Source organism: Anomaloglossus baeobatrachus, chromosome 2 (genome assembly GCF_048569485.1).
Source record: "Anomaloglossus baeobatrachus isolate aAnoBae1 chromosome 2, aAnoBae1.hap1, whole genome shotgun sequence".
Lineage (NCBI taxonomy): Eukaryota > Metazoa > Chordata > Amphibia > Anura > Aromobatidae > Anomaloglossus > Anomaloglossus baeobatrachus.
The window spans coordinates 764,568,251-764,586,376 of record NC_134354.1 but is presented as its reverse complement, the minus strand read 5'-3'; the positions used below and the strand labels follow the sequence as shown (position 1 = coordinate 764,586,376).

General features: G+C 46.3%; 1 protein-coding gene across 1 annotated transcript in view; it reads left to right on the top strand.

The window, feature by feature from the left end:
- The first annotated feature begins 17,179 nt into the window (after positions 1-17,179).
- CLNS1A (chloride nucleotide-sensitive channel 1A) overlaps positions 17,180-18,126 on the top strand; it is a 43,506-nt gene continuing 42,559 nt past the window's right edge. The window contains exons 1-2 of the mRNA XM_075334693.1: positions 17,180-17,392; positions 17,579-17,715. Of these exons, the coding sequence (XP_075190808.1) occupies positions 17,202-17,392; positions 17,579-17,715 (328 nt within the window). The 5' untranslated portion in view covers positions 17,180-17,201. The remainder of the gene's footprint in view (positions 17,393-17,578; positions 17,716-18,126) is intronic.

The following is an 18,126-nucleotide window of genomic DNA, read 5'->3' as shown; positions in this document are numbered from 1 at the left end:
TCAGCTGAGTCTGGGACGGTGTTAAAATCGCCTCCCACTATAATGTTAGCCTCCCCATCTGCTAATATGGTGGCCTTTATGTCATCATGAAATGTGATTTGTTGTGAATTTGGGCCATAGACATTATAAATACTGAGTTTACCCGCTGGACTAACGATTGTTAAGTGCTGCCACCTTCCATGGTCGTCTGCCTCATGTGCCACTACCTCATGACTGAATTGTTTATTTATTAGAATCATAGTGCCCGCTTTTCTACCTTGTGCCGCTGCCCCGTAAACGGTGCCCACCCAATGTTTCTTCATGCGGAAAAAGTCCTCCCCCCCCAAGTGGGTTTCCTGTAATAAGGCAATGTCTGTCTTTAGTCTTTTCAGATGTCTCAATATCATTGCTCGTTTGTTAGGTGATCTCAGCCCTTTAACATTCCACGTAGTTATCTGTATCATGTTAACCTGTGTATTCTGCTTTTACTACTCCCTCCCCTATGGGCCCCTGCATCAAGGAAGACGAGATGTTCGACACTAGAATCACAGTTGGTACCACAAAATCGACACTCCCTTTCCCCACCTTGCAAATATAACAAATACAACAAAAAGCATGTAACTGTAAAACATATTTTCCCTTCCGAGAAATCCACGGCGCTTCCCGCCACGTTGGTGAGCTCCCCTATTCCTAGCCAAAATATGTAGCTCCCTAATCACCCCCCAAAAAATATATGTTCTATCCCCGGACTAACTGGAAGAAGCCTTTGAAAATTATGCAAAAATTAGCACAGTATGTCAAAACCTCAGCAAGATTATCCAGTCCTACTTATCTCTGACTCCAGGTAGCCATCAGTCCGCCCAGAACAGGCCCACTTCATTTGAATTTGGATGATGTTCCTGGACAAAGGAGAAAAAGAAAAAAAGAAAAAAAGACCAAGGGGAGAGAAGATGGAGAAAGAAAGAAGAAGAACAAAAAAAAAAAAAAAAAGAAAAAGAGGAGAGGGGGGGGGGGAAGAGGACCCAGACTTTGGGATGTTTTCCTCTCTTTTCTCCCTTCCCCCTCCTCCTCTCACCTCCCCAACCCTCTCTCCGTAATGCATCCTCCTCAACGCCTCTCCCTGTTTGGGAAGAGAAAAAAAAACAGGCAAAAAAAGGAAAAACAATGAGCGAGTTCCAGTTCAGGTATCATGGTTTCTCTCCAAGGGTTGGTTCCTGTGTTCCAGGCGAGAATTATGCTGTCGACCCGGGCTTGGCCTCCTTTCCTCCCTGGTCTCGACTTGCTTTTGTCCCCCAAGACGTCCCACATCTCTTCCTGAGCTTGTGGGGGATCCTCTTCTATTATTCCCTTCTCCACTAGCTCCTTTTTCTTGCCTTTCTGACCTAGTCTTGTTGAGCTCTGCCATGAGAATGTTTTCTGCTTCTTTGTAGTCCTTGTAGTATACAAACGAGCCATTGGGGTTTCTAACTTTCAGTGTAGCAGGGTATAATAGCTGGCACTTTACTTTTTTGTTGTACAGAAATGAGCAAATTTTGGTAAATTCTTTTCTCCTTCTGGATACTTCCGCTGAATAATCCCCAAAAATTAGCAGTCTGTTGCCTTGATATTGTAGTGGACGCTTTCGTTCTCTAAAGGCCCTCAATATTTCCTCCTTATGCTTATAATCAAGGTACTTGACAATCACCTGCCTGGCTCTTATCGGGGTATTCTTGTTTGAGTTTTGGCCCTCTCCCTTATTCGCCTCCTGGTGTCTCAGTGGACCCACTCTGTGGGCTCTTTCAACTCTGAATTTCGCCTTTATGCCCAGGGCCTGCGGTAGCTCCAACTCGCATATATTATCCAACTGTCCAATCGACACAGACTCTGGCAACCCGACTATACGTAAGTTGTTTCGTCTCGATCTGTTTTCCAAATCGTCCGCTTTATCCTTCAAGTATTCATTAGATTTTGCTAGAGCTGCTATTTGTGCTTGCATAGCCAGTATTGTCTCCTCGGAGTCAGATATTCTCTGCTCTGATTCTGCCAGTCTAGAGGCATGGGCATTTATCTGTTTTTGCATATTAGCTAATGATGTTTGTATGGCTGCCTCAATAGCCACTTTAACCTCTTTTGACAAGTGTGATGTCACTTCTTCAGCCAGTTTTTTATAGTCCACATTAAGCTTTTGTGTGTACTTGTCTTGGCCTGCAGGTGGTGCTGTTTTCTTAGTTCTCTTTGTCTGGACTGGGCCACCACCTCCATCCCCCAATAGCTTGCAGGCTTGTGATGTTGGTGTAGTAGGCTGCTTTTTGTTTCCTTTGGAAGGGGTACTATGAATTCTTGCATTTGACTTCCTGTGAGTCTGAGTGGGATTAATCTCCCTGTGCTGTTTGTCAGTTTCATCCTCCAACACTGCTGTGTCTCTGAGCTGCCCTGCTTTGTCTGCATCTTCTCTCCCCTCTGCCTCCATATCTCCTTCATCCTCCCATTGCGATCCACCATCATCAGTCCCCTGCATCCACCTCTCTCCTGCTGTGTCCTCCTGTGACTCCTCGCTCATATCTTCCTTATCTCCTGTCTCCTCGCTCATATCTCCCTTATCTCTCCCCTTCCAGCTCTGTGTTTGCTTTTCTGTGTCTCTCACCATGCGTTCAGGCTCCTCCCCCAACAGGCTCGGCGCCATTATCTTATCTTCTCCTCTGTCCATATCAAAGCTTCTCCAGGCTGATTCACCGCTCCCAGAGCTTCTCAGGAGGTACCTTTCCATAGCTGTCTGCTTTAGGTAACCTCCTGTGCTGCTCTCTGTTTGGTGGCTCGTCCGGGGGGTCTGTTTTTAGTCGGTTTCTGTGAGGGGTGGCAGGAGCTGCTCCTCTATGCTTCCACCTCAGCCAGGACAGGAACCGGAAGTCACAATAAACCTCATTTCAATCCAGAAATATTTCTGAGTCCATCAGTTATTAGATATATGAAACTGAAATAGCTGTTGCAAAAACCCAAATTGTTATAAAGAAAAAAGGTTAACATTAATAGGGGTGCCCAAACATTTTCATATGACTGTAGCTTATTGGCAGATCTCCTATTCCTGGGATCCTGTTGCCTACGGTGATTCTTGGCTATATGGCACCTTTCATTGTTGTTTGTTATTGTCTGTTTTAACCTTTGGGTTACAATTGCAAAATTTACTTTCATCTGAAAACAACACCTTGGACACTGAGAACAGTCCAGGTCTTTATCTCCTTGGCCCAGGTAAGATGCTTCTGACGTTGTCTATTGGTGATGAGTGGTGACACAAGGAATGTGACGCTTGTAGCCCATGTCCTGGATACGTCTGTGTGCGGTGGCTCTTGAAACACTGACTCCAGCAGCGTCCACTCCTTGTCAATCTCCCCCAAATTTTTGAATGGCCTTTTCTTAACAATCCTATCAAGGCTGCGGTTATCCCGGTTGCTTGTGCACCTTTTTCTACCACACTTTTTCCTTGCACTCAACTTTCCGTTGCTTTGTTTGGATACAGCACTCTGAACAGCCAGCTTCATTAGCGATGACCTTTTGTGGCTTACCCTCCTTGTGGAATGTGTCAATGACTGCCTTCTGGACATCTGCCAAGTCAGCAGTCTTCCCCATGATTGTGTAGCCTACTGAACCAGACTAAGGAACCATATTAAACATTTAGGAAGCCTTTACAGGTGTTTTCTGGTAATCATTCTAATTTTCTAAGGTAATGACTTTTGGGTTTGTATTGGCTGTAATCCATAATCATCAGCATTAACAGAAATAAACAATGTGAAATAGATCCCTCTGTGTGTAATGACTCTATATAATATATAGGAATAGATCCCTCTGTGTGTAATGACTCTATATAATATACAGGAATAGATCCCTCTGTGTGTAATGACTATATAATATATAGGAATAGATCCCTCTGTGTGTAATGACTCTATATAATATATAGGAATAGATCCCTCTGTGTGTAATGACTCTATATAATATACAGGAATAGATCCCTCTGTGTGTAATGACTATAAAATATATAGGAATAGATCCCTCTGTGTGTAATGACTCTATATAATATATAGGAATAGATCCCTCTGTGTGTAATGACTCTATATAATATATAGGAATAGATCCCTCTGTGTGTAATGACTCTATATAATATATAGGAATAGATCCCTCTGTGTGTAATGACTCTATATAATATATAGGAATAGATCCCTCTGTGTGTAATGACTATATATAATATATAGGAATAGATCCCTCAGTGTGTAATGACTATATAATATATGCACTTCCCTTTTTGTATTGAATTCCTGAAATAAATCCGCTTTTTGATGATATTCTAATTTATTGAGATGCCCGTATATCTATGTAGACCATATTATCCATTGATGTGAATATGGTTCATGCAATACTTGATGTCTCCTGTGGGTGGCACTGCAGGGAAGCTGAACACTTAAAGGGAACCTGTCATCAGAAATTTAGCTATCCACCTAAAAGTTTCCCCCTCTGCAGCTCCTGGGCTGCATTCTAGCAAGGTTCCTGTAGTTTTTCTTGCCCCTTTTAGCCCAAAATAAACACTTTATAAAGTAGTACCTGCTCGTATGTAAATTTTCTCATTTTTCCATGTGGGCGGTCTGTCTGGTGTCTGTGCCTGTCCTCCTACCGATTTACGCCCCCCCCAGAACGCAGAATTTCAAACCTCAAGACGCCGCCCCTGGGCGCCTGAGGTCCTGCGCTTGCGCTCTGCTACCGTAGCGGGACAGTGCACAGCGTGCACGTGTGACCGCTGGTGACGGTATGCGCAGGCACGATGTTATGGGCGGCGCTGTGAGTGTCCTCAGCAAGTGCCGCCCATAACCTCGTGACCGCACTTTCCTCTCTTCCTCCATCGTTCTGCGCCAGCGCTCGCTGGCGCGGTGACCCGACGTCACCTCCTCCCATCTATTTCCTGCTGCAGGGCAAGATGGGAGGAGGTGACGTCGGGTCACCGCGCCAGCGAGCGCTGGCGCAGAACGATGGAGGAAGAGAGGAAAGTGCGGTCACGAGGTTATGGGCGGCACTTGCTGAGGACACTCACAGCGCCGCCCATAACATCGTGCCTGCGCATACCGTCACCAGCGGTCACACGTGCACGCTGTGCACTGTCCCGCTACGGTAGCAGAGCGCATGCGCAGGACCTCAGGCGCCCAGGGGCGGCGTCTTGAGGTTTGAAATTCTGCGTTCTGGGGGGGGCGTAAATCGGTAGGAGGACAGGCACAGACACCAGACAGACCGCCCACATGGAAAAATGAGAAAATTTACATACGAGCAGGTACTACTTTATAAAGTGTTTATTTTGGGCTAAAATGGGCAAGAAAAACTACAGGAACCTTGCTAGAATGCAGCCCAGGAGCTGCAGAGGGGGAAACTTTTAGGTGGATAGCTAAATTTCTGATGACAGGTTCCCTTTAGGCTATGTGCCCACGTGTGTGCGCTCTGCACAGCAGCGTAACGTCATTGCATGTGCGCTTCAGAGCGCAGCTGAAAAGCTCCGTTCTGAAGCTTCGGTGATTGCCGATTTCATGCGCTCTGGATGCAGACCCTCCAGACAGAGCAGGGGCTGCATGCAAAGCGCACGAAAGAAGTGACATGTCACTTCTTAGAACGCAGCGATTTGGCAGCAGCCGAATTGCTGCGCTCTAATACGCCACGTGGGCATGGATTAGGCACATGAATTGCTAATTGGGGACCCTTCCCACAGATGGGTAAGAATTACACCTCCTCTGACATTCATAGGCCCAATTTATCCACTTTGCTGCGGCCAATCTTTGCAGTGTAGTTCCCCCCCCTTCTTTCTTGACCCATAAGTTTTTATTTTCCACGGACACAACCACATGACAGCTTGTTTGTTTTGTGGGACGAGTTCTATCTTCAAATAATCTTCACTTTAACATATAATTTACTGAAGAAAAGAAAAAAATTCCAACTGCAATGAAATGGTGAAGAAATAAGTAATTCCCCCATATCTTTGTTTTTAAGCCTTTTATTGTGCAGTAGAATGACCCGGCCGCAGAATTCTCCAGGTCAGTACAACTACAGTGACACCTAACGCAGATGCATATATATATATATATATATATATATATATATATATATATATATATATATATATATATATATATATAGATAGGTAGATAAAATGCGGCTGGATACATACGTCCTTCACAAAAATGTTTGCATTTTCTTTACTCAATTTTCAGTAGATAAAATGCGGCTGGATACATACGTCCTTCACAAAAATGTTTGCATTTTCTTTACTCAATTTTCAGCTTTGCCCAACACCTGGTCGTCTAATGGTTAGATGGAGACCTGGAGAGGCGTACAAGCCTCAGTGTATTCCACCCACTGTGAAATATGGTGGAGGATCGGGGATGATCTGGAGATGCTTCAGCAAGGCTGGAATTGGGCAGATTAAACTTTGCAAAGGACGTATGAATCAAGCCGCATACAAGGTTATCCTGGAAAAACAGTTGCTTCCTTCTGCTCAGGCAATGTTCCCAACTCTGAGGACTGGTTTTTCCAGCAGGACAATGCACCATAGCACACAGCTAGGTCAATCAATGTGTGGATGAAGGACCACCACATCAAAACCCTGTCATGGCCAGCCCAATCTCCAGACCTGAACCCCATGAAAACCTCTGGAATGTAATCAAGAGGAAGATGGATAGTCACAAGTCATCAAATAAAGAAGAAATGCTTAAATATATGCACCAGGAGTGGCATAAGGTCACCCAAAAGCAGTGTGACAGACTAGTGGAAAGCAGCCAAGACGCAGGAAAGCTGGGACTAAAAATCATGGTTATTCCACAAAATACTGATTTCAGAATCTTCCTGAGGTAAAACATTATTAGTATTGTTGTTTCTAACAGGGCTGTGGAGTCGGTAAGCCAAACCTTCGACTCCGACTCCGACTCCTCAAATTCTCTTGCACCGACTCCGACTCCGGCTCCGACTCCGACTCCGGCTCCGACTCCGACTCCTACATATATTGCTTATAGTTAGGTGAAAAATTTATTGTAATACATGAACATGTGTATGTGAACATCAGACATTTAATAATTTTTATGATACAATAATCAAGATATTTGGATAGAACATAAAATATATTTATTGGAATACAACTTTAGAACACAAAAAACTGTAATAAATTGTAAATATGTAATACACTATGTAATATACAGTAGATTACATATATATCTTGTGTGTGTATATACACTGTGTGTATATATACATATATATATATATATATTACATATTTACAATTTATTAGTTTTTTGTGTTCTAAAGTTGTATTCCAATAAATATTTTATGTTCTATCCAAATATCTTGATTATTGTATCATAAAAACAATTAAATGTCTGATGTTCACATTGTACTACAATAAATGTTTCACTTAAATATAAGCATTATACTAAATGTTATTATTTAGTAAAATATTCAGCACATTCTGCATTGCACTCCTGTCCCCAATTTATTATATATGTTAGGAGTCGGAGTCGGTGCATTTTATACCGACTCCGACTCCGACTCCACCAAAATGAGCTCCGACTCCGACTCCACGACTCCGACTCCACAGCCCTGGTTTCTAAATGATTATTAACTTCTTTTCTTTGCATTATTTGGGGTCTGAAAGCCCTGTGCATTGTTCTGTTATTTTCACCATTTCTCATTTTCAGAAAATAAATACATTTTTTGCTTGGAAATTCAGAGACGTCGTCAGGAGTTTATAGACTAAAAGAACAATTTACATTTTACTCAAAAACATAAAGAGAAAAATCAGAAAATTTGGAAGTGGTCTCTTAATTTTTGCCAGAGCTATATATATTCTTTGCTGAGAGGATGTAAGCTCAGGGTCACCAGTGAAATGTATATATGTGCATACAGTGCCTTGCAAAAGTATTCGGCTCCTTTAAATTTTTCAACCTTTTCCCACATTTCAGGCTTCAAACATAAAGATAAAATGTTAATGTTCTGGTGAAGACTCAACAACAAGTGGACACAATTGTGAAGGTGAATGAAATTTGTTGCTTATTTTAAACTTTTATAAAAAATAATAAACTGAAAAATTGGGGCGTGCAATATTATTCATCCCCTTTAAGTTAATACTTTGTAGCGCCCCCTTTTGCTGTGATTACAGTGGCAGTCTCTTGGGGTATGTGTCTATCAGTTTTGCACATCGAGAGACTGAAATTCTCGCCCATTCTTCCTTTGTAAACAGCTGGAGCTGAGTGAGGCTGGATGGAGACGTTTGTGAACAGCAGTTTTCAGCTCTTTCCACAGATTCTCGATTGGGTTCAGGTCTGGACTGTGACTTGGCCATTCTAACACCTGGATACGTTTATTTGTGAACCATCCCATTGTAGATTTTGCTTTATGTTTGGGATCATTGTCTTGTTGGAAGACAAATCTCTGTCCCAGTCTCAGGTCTTTTGCAGACTCCAACAGGTTTTCTTCAAGAATGGTCCTGTATTTGGCTCCATCCATTTTCCCATCAATTTTAACCATCTTCCCTGTCCCTGCTGAAGAAAAGCAGGCCCAAACCATGATGCTGCCACCACCATGTTTGACAGTGGGGATGGTGTGTTCAGGGTGATGAGCTGTGTTGCTTTTACACCAAACATATCGTTTGGCATTGTGCCCAAAAAGTTCGATTTTGCTTTCATCTGACCAGAGCCTCTTCTTCCACATGTTTGGTGTCTCCCAGGTGGCTTGTGGCAAACTTCAAACAACACTTTTTATGGATATCTTTGAGAAATGTCTTTCTTCTTGCAACTCTTCCATAAAGGCCAGATTTGTGCAGTGTACGACTGATTGTTGTCCTATGGACAGACTCTACCACCTCAGCTGTAGATCTCTGCAGTTCATCCAGAGTGATCATGGGCCTCTTGGCTGCATCTCTGATCAGTCTTCTCCATGTTTAAGATGAAAGATTGGATGGACGTCCGGGAAGTTTTGGAAATCTTTTTGTAAACAAATCCCTCTTTGAACGTCTCCACAACAGTATCACGGACCTGCCTGTTGTGTTCCTTGGTCTTCATGATGCTCTCTGTGCTTTACACAGAACACTGACACTGTCACAGAGCAGGTGCATTTATACGGAGACTTGATTACACACAGGGGCTTATATTTATCATCATCAGTCATTTAGGACAACATTGGATCATTCAGAGATCCTCAATGAACTTCTGGAGTGAGTTTGCTGCACTGAAAGTAAAGGGGATGAATAATATTGCACGCCCCAATTTTCAGTTTATTTGTTACAAAAATTTAAAATAAGCAATAAAATTCGTTCAACTTCACAATTGTGTCCCACTTGTTGTTGATTCTTCACCATGAAATTTACATATTTTATCTTTATGTTTGAAGCCTGAAATGTTGGAAAAGGTTGAAAAATTCAAGGGGGCCGAATACTTTCGCAAGGCACTGTATATTTGACTCCGATCTCTCCTTCACTCCCCACATTCGTTCACTCGCTTGTTCATGTCAATTCCACCTCTAAAACATCTCTAGAATTCATCCTTTTCTTACCATTGACTCTGCAGAATCTCTTACTGTCGCTCTCATTCATTCTCGCCTGGATTATTGTAATTCTTTACTAATTGGTCTCCCTGTTACTAAACTCTCCCCTCTCTAATCCATTCTGAATGCCGCAGCCAGGATCGTTTTCCTCTCCAACCGCTTCACTGATGCCTCTGCTCTGTGCCAGTCATTGCACTGGTTGCCTATCCGCTACAGAATCCAACATAAACGTATCACTCTCACTTACAAAGCTCTCCACGGTTCCGCACCACCCTACATCTCCTCCCTCATCTCTGTCTATCACCCCACCAGTGCCCTCCACTCTGCTAATGACCTAAGGCTGGTTTCAGATGTCCGTGTTTAATCAGGTAACAGTCACACGCAAGGTTATGGTAACACGTGTCACGCATATCCGTGTTTGCATACGTGTGACACGTACCGGGTAAAACACGTGTCTTTGCAATGAAAAGATGTTCTATATTTACCTGTATCCAGCGATGCTGTCTCCGGCTCTGTTGCCTCCCGCTCCTGAGCCCCTCTCGTTATTTTCATTTATTATTCACTGCCCAAGGAGTTGGATGCCGGAGCATCATGGGGACAGCACCGCCGGGGACAGGTGAGTATATAGCAGTTTGTGCAGTGACATCCAGGGGGTTATCGGAGTTCCCAATGAACTCTCATGAACCCCTGGAAGTCACCATTGTGACACTCGCTATAGCGCAGTTGTCGCAGGGGTGTCATCAGGAGGTCATCAGAGTTCATTGGGAAATCCGATGACCTCCTGGACGTCCCTGCACACACTGCTGGCAGGATACTCACCTGTCACTAGCGATATCCCCAGCGATGCTGTCCTCGGCCGTGCTGTCGTCGACGCTGTCACTGCGATGCCCCTGCTTTCAGCTGCTCACTGCAGTGTATAATCAATGAAAATAATGAGCTGGGGTCAGGAGCGGGAGGCAGCAGAGCTGGATACAAGTAAATCTAGAAAATCTTTTTATTTAAAAACCCATGTTTTATCCGATCCGTGTCACACGGATCACATCAGAGTGTGGTCCCTGTGACACCCGTAGTGCCGGAGAAAAAACGGACACGTCTCCGTGTGAAATAGTGGGGCCACACGGTCCGTGTGAAAACACAGCCGTGTGAGTACACAATAGGGTAACATGGGTACGTTTGACATCCGTTTTAAAAACGGATGTCACACGTACCTAAAACACGGACGTCTGAAACCAGCCTAAAGGCCCTGTCAGACACAGAGATAAATCTGTGGCAGATCTGTGGCAGATCTGTGGTTGCAGTGAAATTGTGGACAATCAGTGCCAGGTTTGTGGCTGTGTACAAATGGAACAATATGTCCATGATTTCACTGCAACCACAGATCTGCCAAAGATTTATCTGTGTGTGTGACAGGGCCTTAAGAATGACATCCTCAACAATTCGAACCTCCCACTCCCGTCTTCAAGATTTTTCACGAGCTGCGCCTATGCTCTAGAGCACACTACCAAGAATAATCTGATTAATTCCCACCATCCACACCTTTAAGCGGGCCCTAAAAACGCATTTCTTTAGACTAGCCTATCACCTCCCCACCCTGATCTAATCTAGTTGCTTTCTGCCCTTCATAAAATTTACTTCCAATACTTGTCCCCTGTATCTTCTGATTCCATCACTCTCCATGTACTTTTGTACACTCTGTACCTGTAAAAATTCTGGCAGGCGACCAATCTACGCAGCTGGTTTTGAATCCCCTATTAAATTGATGTCTGAACCATATATGACAAGCTTTTCTGCCCCCCATTCACCTTTTGTGCCTCCCCTATTCCCTCATAGAAAGGAAGCCTACGAGCAGGGCCCTCACTCCTCTTGGAGCTGAATAAAGCGGGCTTTACACACTGCGATATCGGTCCCGATATCGCTAGTGTGGGTACCCGCCCCCATCTGTTGCGCGACACGGGCAAATCGCTGCCCGTGGCGCACAACGTCGCCCAGACCCGTCACACATACTTACCTGCCCGGCGACGTCGCTGTGACCGGCGAACCGCCTCCTTTCTAAGGGGGCGGTCCGTGCGGCGTCACAGCGACGTCACTGAGCGGCCGCCCAATAGAAGCGGAGGGGCGGAGATGAGTGGCCGGAACATCCCGCCCACCTCCTTCCTTCCGCATTGCGGGCGGGAGGCAGGTAAGGAGAGCTTCCTCGTTCCTGCGGTGTCACACGGAGCGATGTGTGCTGCCGCAGGAACGAGGAACGAGGAACAACCTCGTTACTGCTGCAGTAACGATTTTTGAGAATGGACCCCCATGTCACCGATGAGCGATTTTGCACGTTTTTGCAACGATGCAAAATCGCTCATCGGTGTCACACGCAACGGCATCGCTAATGCAGCCGGATGTGCGTCACCAAATCCGTGACCCCAACGAGTTTGCATTAGCGATGTCGTAGCGTGTAAAGCCCCCTTAAGCTTATCAAGAAGGCAAGCTCTGCTGTTGGCTGCAATCTGGACTCTTTTGAGGAGGTAGTGGAGAGAAGAACTCTGAAAAAGTGTATGGCGAATATGAATAATAATGCACATCCATTATATGAGCTGTTCATGAGACAGAAGAGCACCTTCAGTAACCGGCTAATCCTGCTGAGGTGTAAGAGGGAAAAATATAGGAAATCATTTGTGCCAACTGCTCTGGGAATGTACAACAATAACATTAGTGTTAAATCATCAAGGTGAATGTCTACTTTATTTCTTCTACTTTCAGTTCCCCGCTGTGTATGTCCTAATCTAATGTATAATGTTCTTCTACCGACTCTACTGTCTTGTCAATTAAGTAATTCATGTTATTATTTAAGTTGTGCTGCTGTGATACCATAATTTCCCACGGGATCAATAAAGTGTATCATATCGTATCTGAATTTTGTTATTTTGTATTGTCTCATATTGTCTGTACATGTCCCCTCTGAATTGTAAAGCGCTGCGGAATATGTTGCCGCTATTATTATTATTATGACTTGTCACAAATGTAATATAAAGCAGACGTTAGCCTTTGCCAGCGGTCTTGAATACATTAGCCCCCTCCTCATGGGCAAAAGCACCCACGGGAATGGTAAACTAGCTGCAAACGAATAATCTCAGGATCCCATAGATCAGAGCCCGCACGACCATTAGATGATGCGTCCTAGTGACTTATGGAGTTCCCCTTTAAAGGGAACCTGTCACCAGATTTGGCGACTATAAGCTGCGGCCACCACCAGCGGTCTCATATATACAGCATTTTAACATACTGTATATAAGAGCCCAGGCCGCTGTGTGGAATGTAAAAATCACTTTATAATACTCACCTGAGGAGCAGTGCGGTGCAGACTGGTCGGATGGGTGTCTCCATTCTCTGGTACCGGCGCCTCCTCTTTCGGCCATCTTTATCCTCCTTCTTCTGAAGCCTGGGTGCATGATGCGTCCTACGTCATTCACACTAGCCGGCATTGAGGTCCTGCTCAGGGGGACTTTGATCTGCCCTCAGCAGGACAGATCAAAGTAATGTAGTGTGCATGCACAGGACCTCAATGCCGGCTAGTGTGGATGACATAGGATGCGTCATGCACCCAGGCTTCAGAAGAAGGCGGACAAAGATGGCCGAAAGAGGAAGCGCCGGTACTGGAGAACGGAGACACCCATCCGACCAGTCTGCAGCACACCGCCCCTTAGGTGAGTATTATAAAGTGTTTTTTACATTTTACACAGCGGCCTGAGCTCTTATATACAGCATATTAGAATGCTGTATATAAGAGCCCACTGGTGGTGGCCGCAGCCTATAGTCACCAAATCTGGTGACAGGTTCCCTTTAAGGCGGGCTTTGCACACTACGACATCGCAGGCCGATGCTGCGATGCCGAGTGCGATAGTGCCCGCCCCCGTCGCAGCAGCGATATGTGGTGATAGCTGGCGTAGCGAAAGTTATCGCTACGCCAGCTTCACACACACACTCACCTGCCGTGCGACGTCCCTGTGGCCGGCGACCCGCCTCCTTGTTAAGGGGGCGGGTCGTGCGGCGTCACTGCGACGTCACACGGCAGGCGGCCAATCAGAGCGGAGGGGCGGAGATGAGCAGGATGTAAACATCCTGCCCACCTCCTTCCTTCCGCATATCCTACGGAAGCCGCTGTGAGGCCGGTAGGAGACGTTCCTCGCTCCTGCGACTTCACACACAGCGATGTGTGCTGCCGCAGGAGCGAGGAACAACATCGGACCATTGCGTCAGCGTAATTATGGATTACGCCGACGCTGTACCGTTGATACGATTACGACGCTTTTGCGCTCGTTAATCGCATCATCCAGCCTTTACACACTACGATGTCGAGTGCGATGCCGGAAGTGCGTCATTTTCAATTTGACCCCACCAACATCGCACCTGCGATGTCGCAGTGTGCAAAGTGCCCCTAAGATGTCCATCCACCAGCCCTCTCCTTTAAAAGGGATGTGTCATTCTAATGCAGTTGTCCCAAGGCCAGGAATACAAAGACGGATTTATTTTGGAAACAGCGCCCCTCTGACCTCAGGTTGTGTGTGGTAGTACAGCCTATCCCTTCAGCGGTGAAAGCTGCAATAACAAGACACAACCTGAGGGGGGCGCTGTCCCTAAAAGAAAGCAGCCATATTTTACTAATCCTGGACAACCTCATTAATGAGAGTTCTAATACTAATTGTGCTTCCTTCATTCGCCATTTTTAGGATCTCTGCTGCCTGTCAGTGAATGGAAAACGAGCAGCACTCATAGGGCTGCTTCTCACTTGCGAGTTTCTCGCAGTAGAGCAATGAGAGAAAATCTCGCATTGGAATCGGACACATGTTAGTGAATGATTCAGCTCTCATCTGCGATTTTTTTCTCAGTCCAAATCGGACTGAGAAAAAAATCGCAGCATGCTGCTTTTTTGCGAGTTTCTACTGCGAGTCTCTCCAATGCAAGTCTATGGGAGCGTGTAAATAATCGGATGTCATGGGACGGCACTCACACCATTCTAGTGACATCCGATTTTCTAAATACATTTCTCGCATGTTTCCTAAAACACTGGAAACGAGTGCTGTGTCACAATATCTGTCAATCACAATTCTCTGTCAGTCGGTCTCTCCCTCTCAGTCTCTATTCTCTCTCTGTCGGTCCGTCACTATCTCTGTCCCTCTCTCACAGTCTGTCGGTCATTTTCCCCTCCTCTCTCATACTCACCGTTCCCCGATCTCCGGCGCGGCGCTGCACGGCTTTCTCACTGCTGCGGCGGCTTTTACTATTGTGAAAAAGCCGGCCGCTCATTAATCAATCTCGTATTCCCTGCTTTCCCCGCCCACAGGCGCCTATGATTGGTTGCAGTGAAACACGCCTCCACGCTGAGTGACAGGTGTCTCACTGCACCCAATCACAGCCGCCGGTGGGCGGGTCTATACTGTGCAGTGAAATAAATAATTAAATAATTAAAAAAAACGGCGTGCGGTCCCCCCCAATTTTAATACCAGCCAGATAAAGCCATACGGCTGAAGGCTGGTATTCTCAGGATGGGGAGCTCCATGTTATGGGGAGCCCCCCAGCCTAACAATATCAGTCAGCAGCCGCCCAGAATTGCCACATACATTATATGCGACAGTTCTGGGACTGTACCCGGCTCTTCCCGATTTGCCCTGGTGCGTTGGCAAATCGGGGTAATAAGGAGTTAATGGCAGCCCATAGCTGCCACTAAATCCTAAATTAATCATGTCAGGCGTCTCCCCGAGATACCTTCCATGATTAATCTGTAAATTACAGTAAATAAACACACACACACCTGAAAAAATCATTTATTAGAAATAAAAAACACAAACAAATTCCCTCATTACCAATTTAATAAGCCCCAAAAAGCCCTCCATGTCCGGCGTAATCCACGGACCTCCAGCATCGCTTCCTGCTTTGCTGCATGGAGGTGACCGGAGCTGCAGCAGACACCGCCGCTCCTGTCACCTCCACGCAGCAACTGAGGTGAGTAGCGCAATCTGCTGAGCTGTCACTGAGGTTACCCGCGGCCACCGCTTGATCCAGTGACAGCGGGTAACCTCAGTGACAGCTCAGCTGATCGCGCTACTCACCTCAGTTTCTGCGTGGAGCTGACAGAAGCGGCGGTGTCTGCTGCAGCTCCTGTCACCTTCATGCTGGAAGCGACGCTGGAGGTCCGTGGATTACGCCAGACATGGAGGGCTTTTTGGGGCTTATTAAATTGGTAATGAGGGAATTTGTTTGTGTTTTTTATTTCTAATAAATGATTTTTTCATGTGTGTGTGTGTGTTTATTTACTGTAATTTACAGATTAATCATGGAAGGTATCTCGGGGAGACGCCTGACATGATTAATCTAGGATTTAGTGGCAGCTATGGGCTGCCAATAACTCCTTATTACCCCGATTTGCCAACGCACCAGGGTAAATCGGGAAGAGCCGGGTACAGTCCCAGAACTGTCGCATCTAATGTATGCGGCAATTCTGGGCGGCTGCTGACTGATATTGTTAGGCTGGGGGGCTCCCCATAACGTGGAGCTCCCCATCCTGAGAATACCAGCCTTCAGCCGTATGGCTTTATCTGGCTGGTATTAAAATTGGGGGGGACCGCACGCCATTATTTTTAATTATTTATTTATTTCACTGCACAGTATAGACCCGCCCACTGGCTGCTGTGATTGGTTGCAGTGAGACACCTGTCACTCAGCGTGGAGGCGTGTCTCACTGCAACCAATCATAGGCGCCTGTGGGCGGGGAAAGCAGGGAATACAAGATTGTTTAATGAGCGGCCGGCTTTTTCAAAATAGTAAAAGCCGCCGGAGCAATGTGAATGCCGTGCAGCGCCGTGGATCGGTGAGTATATGAGAGAGGGCTGCTAACTTCAGTCACTCAGGAGATTAGCGGTCACCAGTGAGTCCTTCACTGGTGACCGCTAATCAGGGCATGCCACACAGACAGAGCCGCAGCATGACAATGAAGTCGGGTGAAGTTCACCCGAGTTCATTCTGACAGTGCGGCTCTGTCTGTGTCTGCTGTCATCTGCCGTTCAGCTCTGCTACATGGCTGTCTGTGTCTGCTGTCATCTGCCGTTCAGCTCTGCTGCATGGCTGTCTGTCTGCTGTCACCGGCCATGTAGCAGCGCTGAATGGCAGATGACATAGTAAAAAATACGCATTACACACGCTAGTAAAATCATTAATTTATTCAGAAAAAGCATCGCACTTGCGTTGCACTCGCACCTAACGTGAACTAAAATCAGCCGAGTTTTTTTCAGCCCAGTCGGACCGATTTTACTCGCATAGATGTGTTTCCACCCATACATTTGTGGTTACCGTGTACCAGGCTGTAGCGTGGGAATACAGAAAACAGACGGAAAAGCCAAGTCTACACTGATACACTGCAACAAACCCTCAGCTCTGGTGAATAAAAGCGGTTTAGGCTACATTAACTTGCAACTCGGTGTGAATGTGACTATTCCGGGACCATGCTGTTACAATATATGTTTACGCGTCTATTAAGGGACTACAACTCCTACCGGACTAACTGTAACCGTGTCTCTTATCCTTAGCCCCCCATTTGGGTCGACATAGAGCGTTACTATGGTTTCCGGAGACAGACCGGAAGTCACATGGTTGGTTCGGCACTTACTTTCTGCGTCACTGCCTGTCGCACCTGGTGTAGTCGCGCGATGCCTGCTGGGAGCAGGAGTCTGGACGTGGTCACGTGGTGCTCGGCTCACGGCGGCGCTCGGTCAGTCATGCTGGGAGTGCTGAGCAATTTCCCGCCGCCCGCTGAGGGGGTGAAGCGGCTGCAGCCCGGGACGGAGGCGGTGTGGAGCGGGCATCGGCTGGGCACCGGGACCCTGTACATCGCCGAAAGGTGAGAGGGAGCCTGCCATTATGGGCATTGTCTGGCCGTCCCTTCTATGCTCCTGGGAAAGCTGGGTGACCGGTTATCTGGCTTCATGGTGTCACCCAGCTTTCCCAGGAGCAGATAGGAAAAGTGAGGAGTTTCCACCTCCCTGACAACTTTTATCAGGTTCTGAGGCACTTTTTTTTCCTGTAGTCGGTTATCCTGGCTGAACGGCTCCGGCCTTGGCTTCTCCTTGGAATATCCGTCCATCAGTCTGCACGCCATCTCCAGAGACACCGCCGCCTACCCGGAGGAGCACCTCTACGTGATGGTGAACAGCAAGACCGCTGGTGAGCGAGGGAGTGTAGAGAAAGTGGGGTGCAGAACAGTGAGCGCAGCCCTGGGGTATAATGCAGGATATGTGCGTACACAGTAACTGCACCAGCGTAATAGTGAGTGCATCTCTGAAGTATATGTAATGCGTAACAGTGACTGCACCAGCAGAACAGCGAGCACAGTTCTGGGGTATTATGCAGGATACGTAATGTGTGCACACAGTAACTGCACCAGCAGAACAGCGAGCGCAGCTCTGGGGTATAATGCAGGATATGTGCGTACACAGTAACCTCACCAGCGTAATAGTGAGTGCAGCTCTGAAGTATATGTAATACGTAACAGTGACTGCACCAGCAGAACAGCGAGCACAGCTCTGGGGTATTATGCAGGATACGTAATGTGTGCACACAGTGACAGCACCAGCA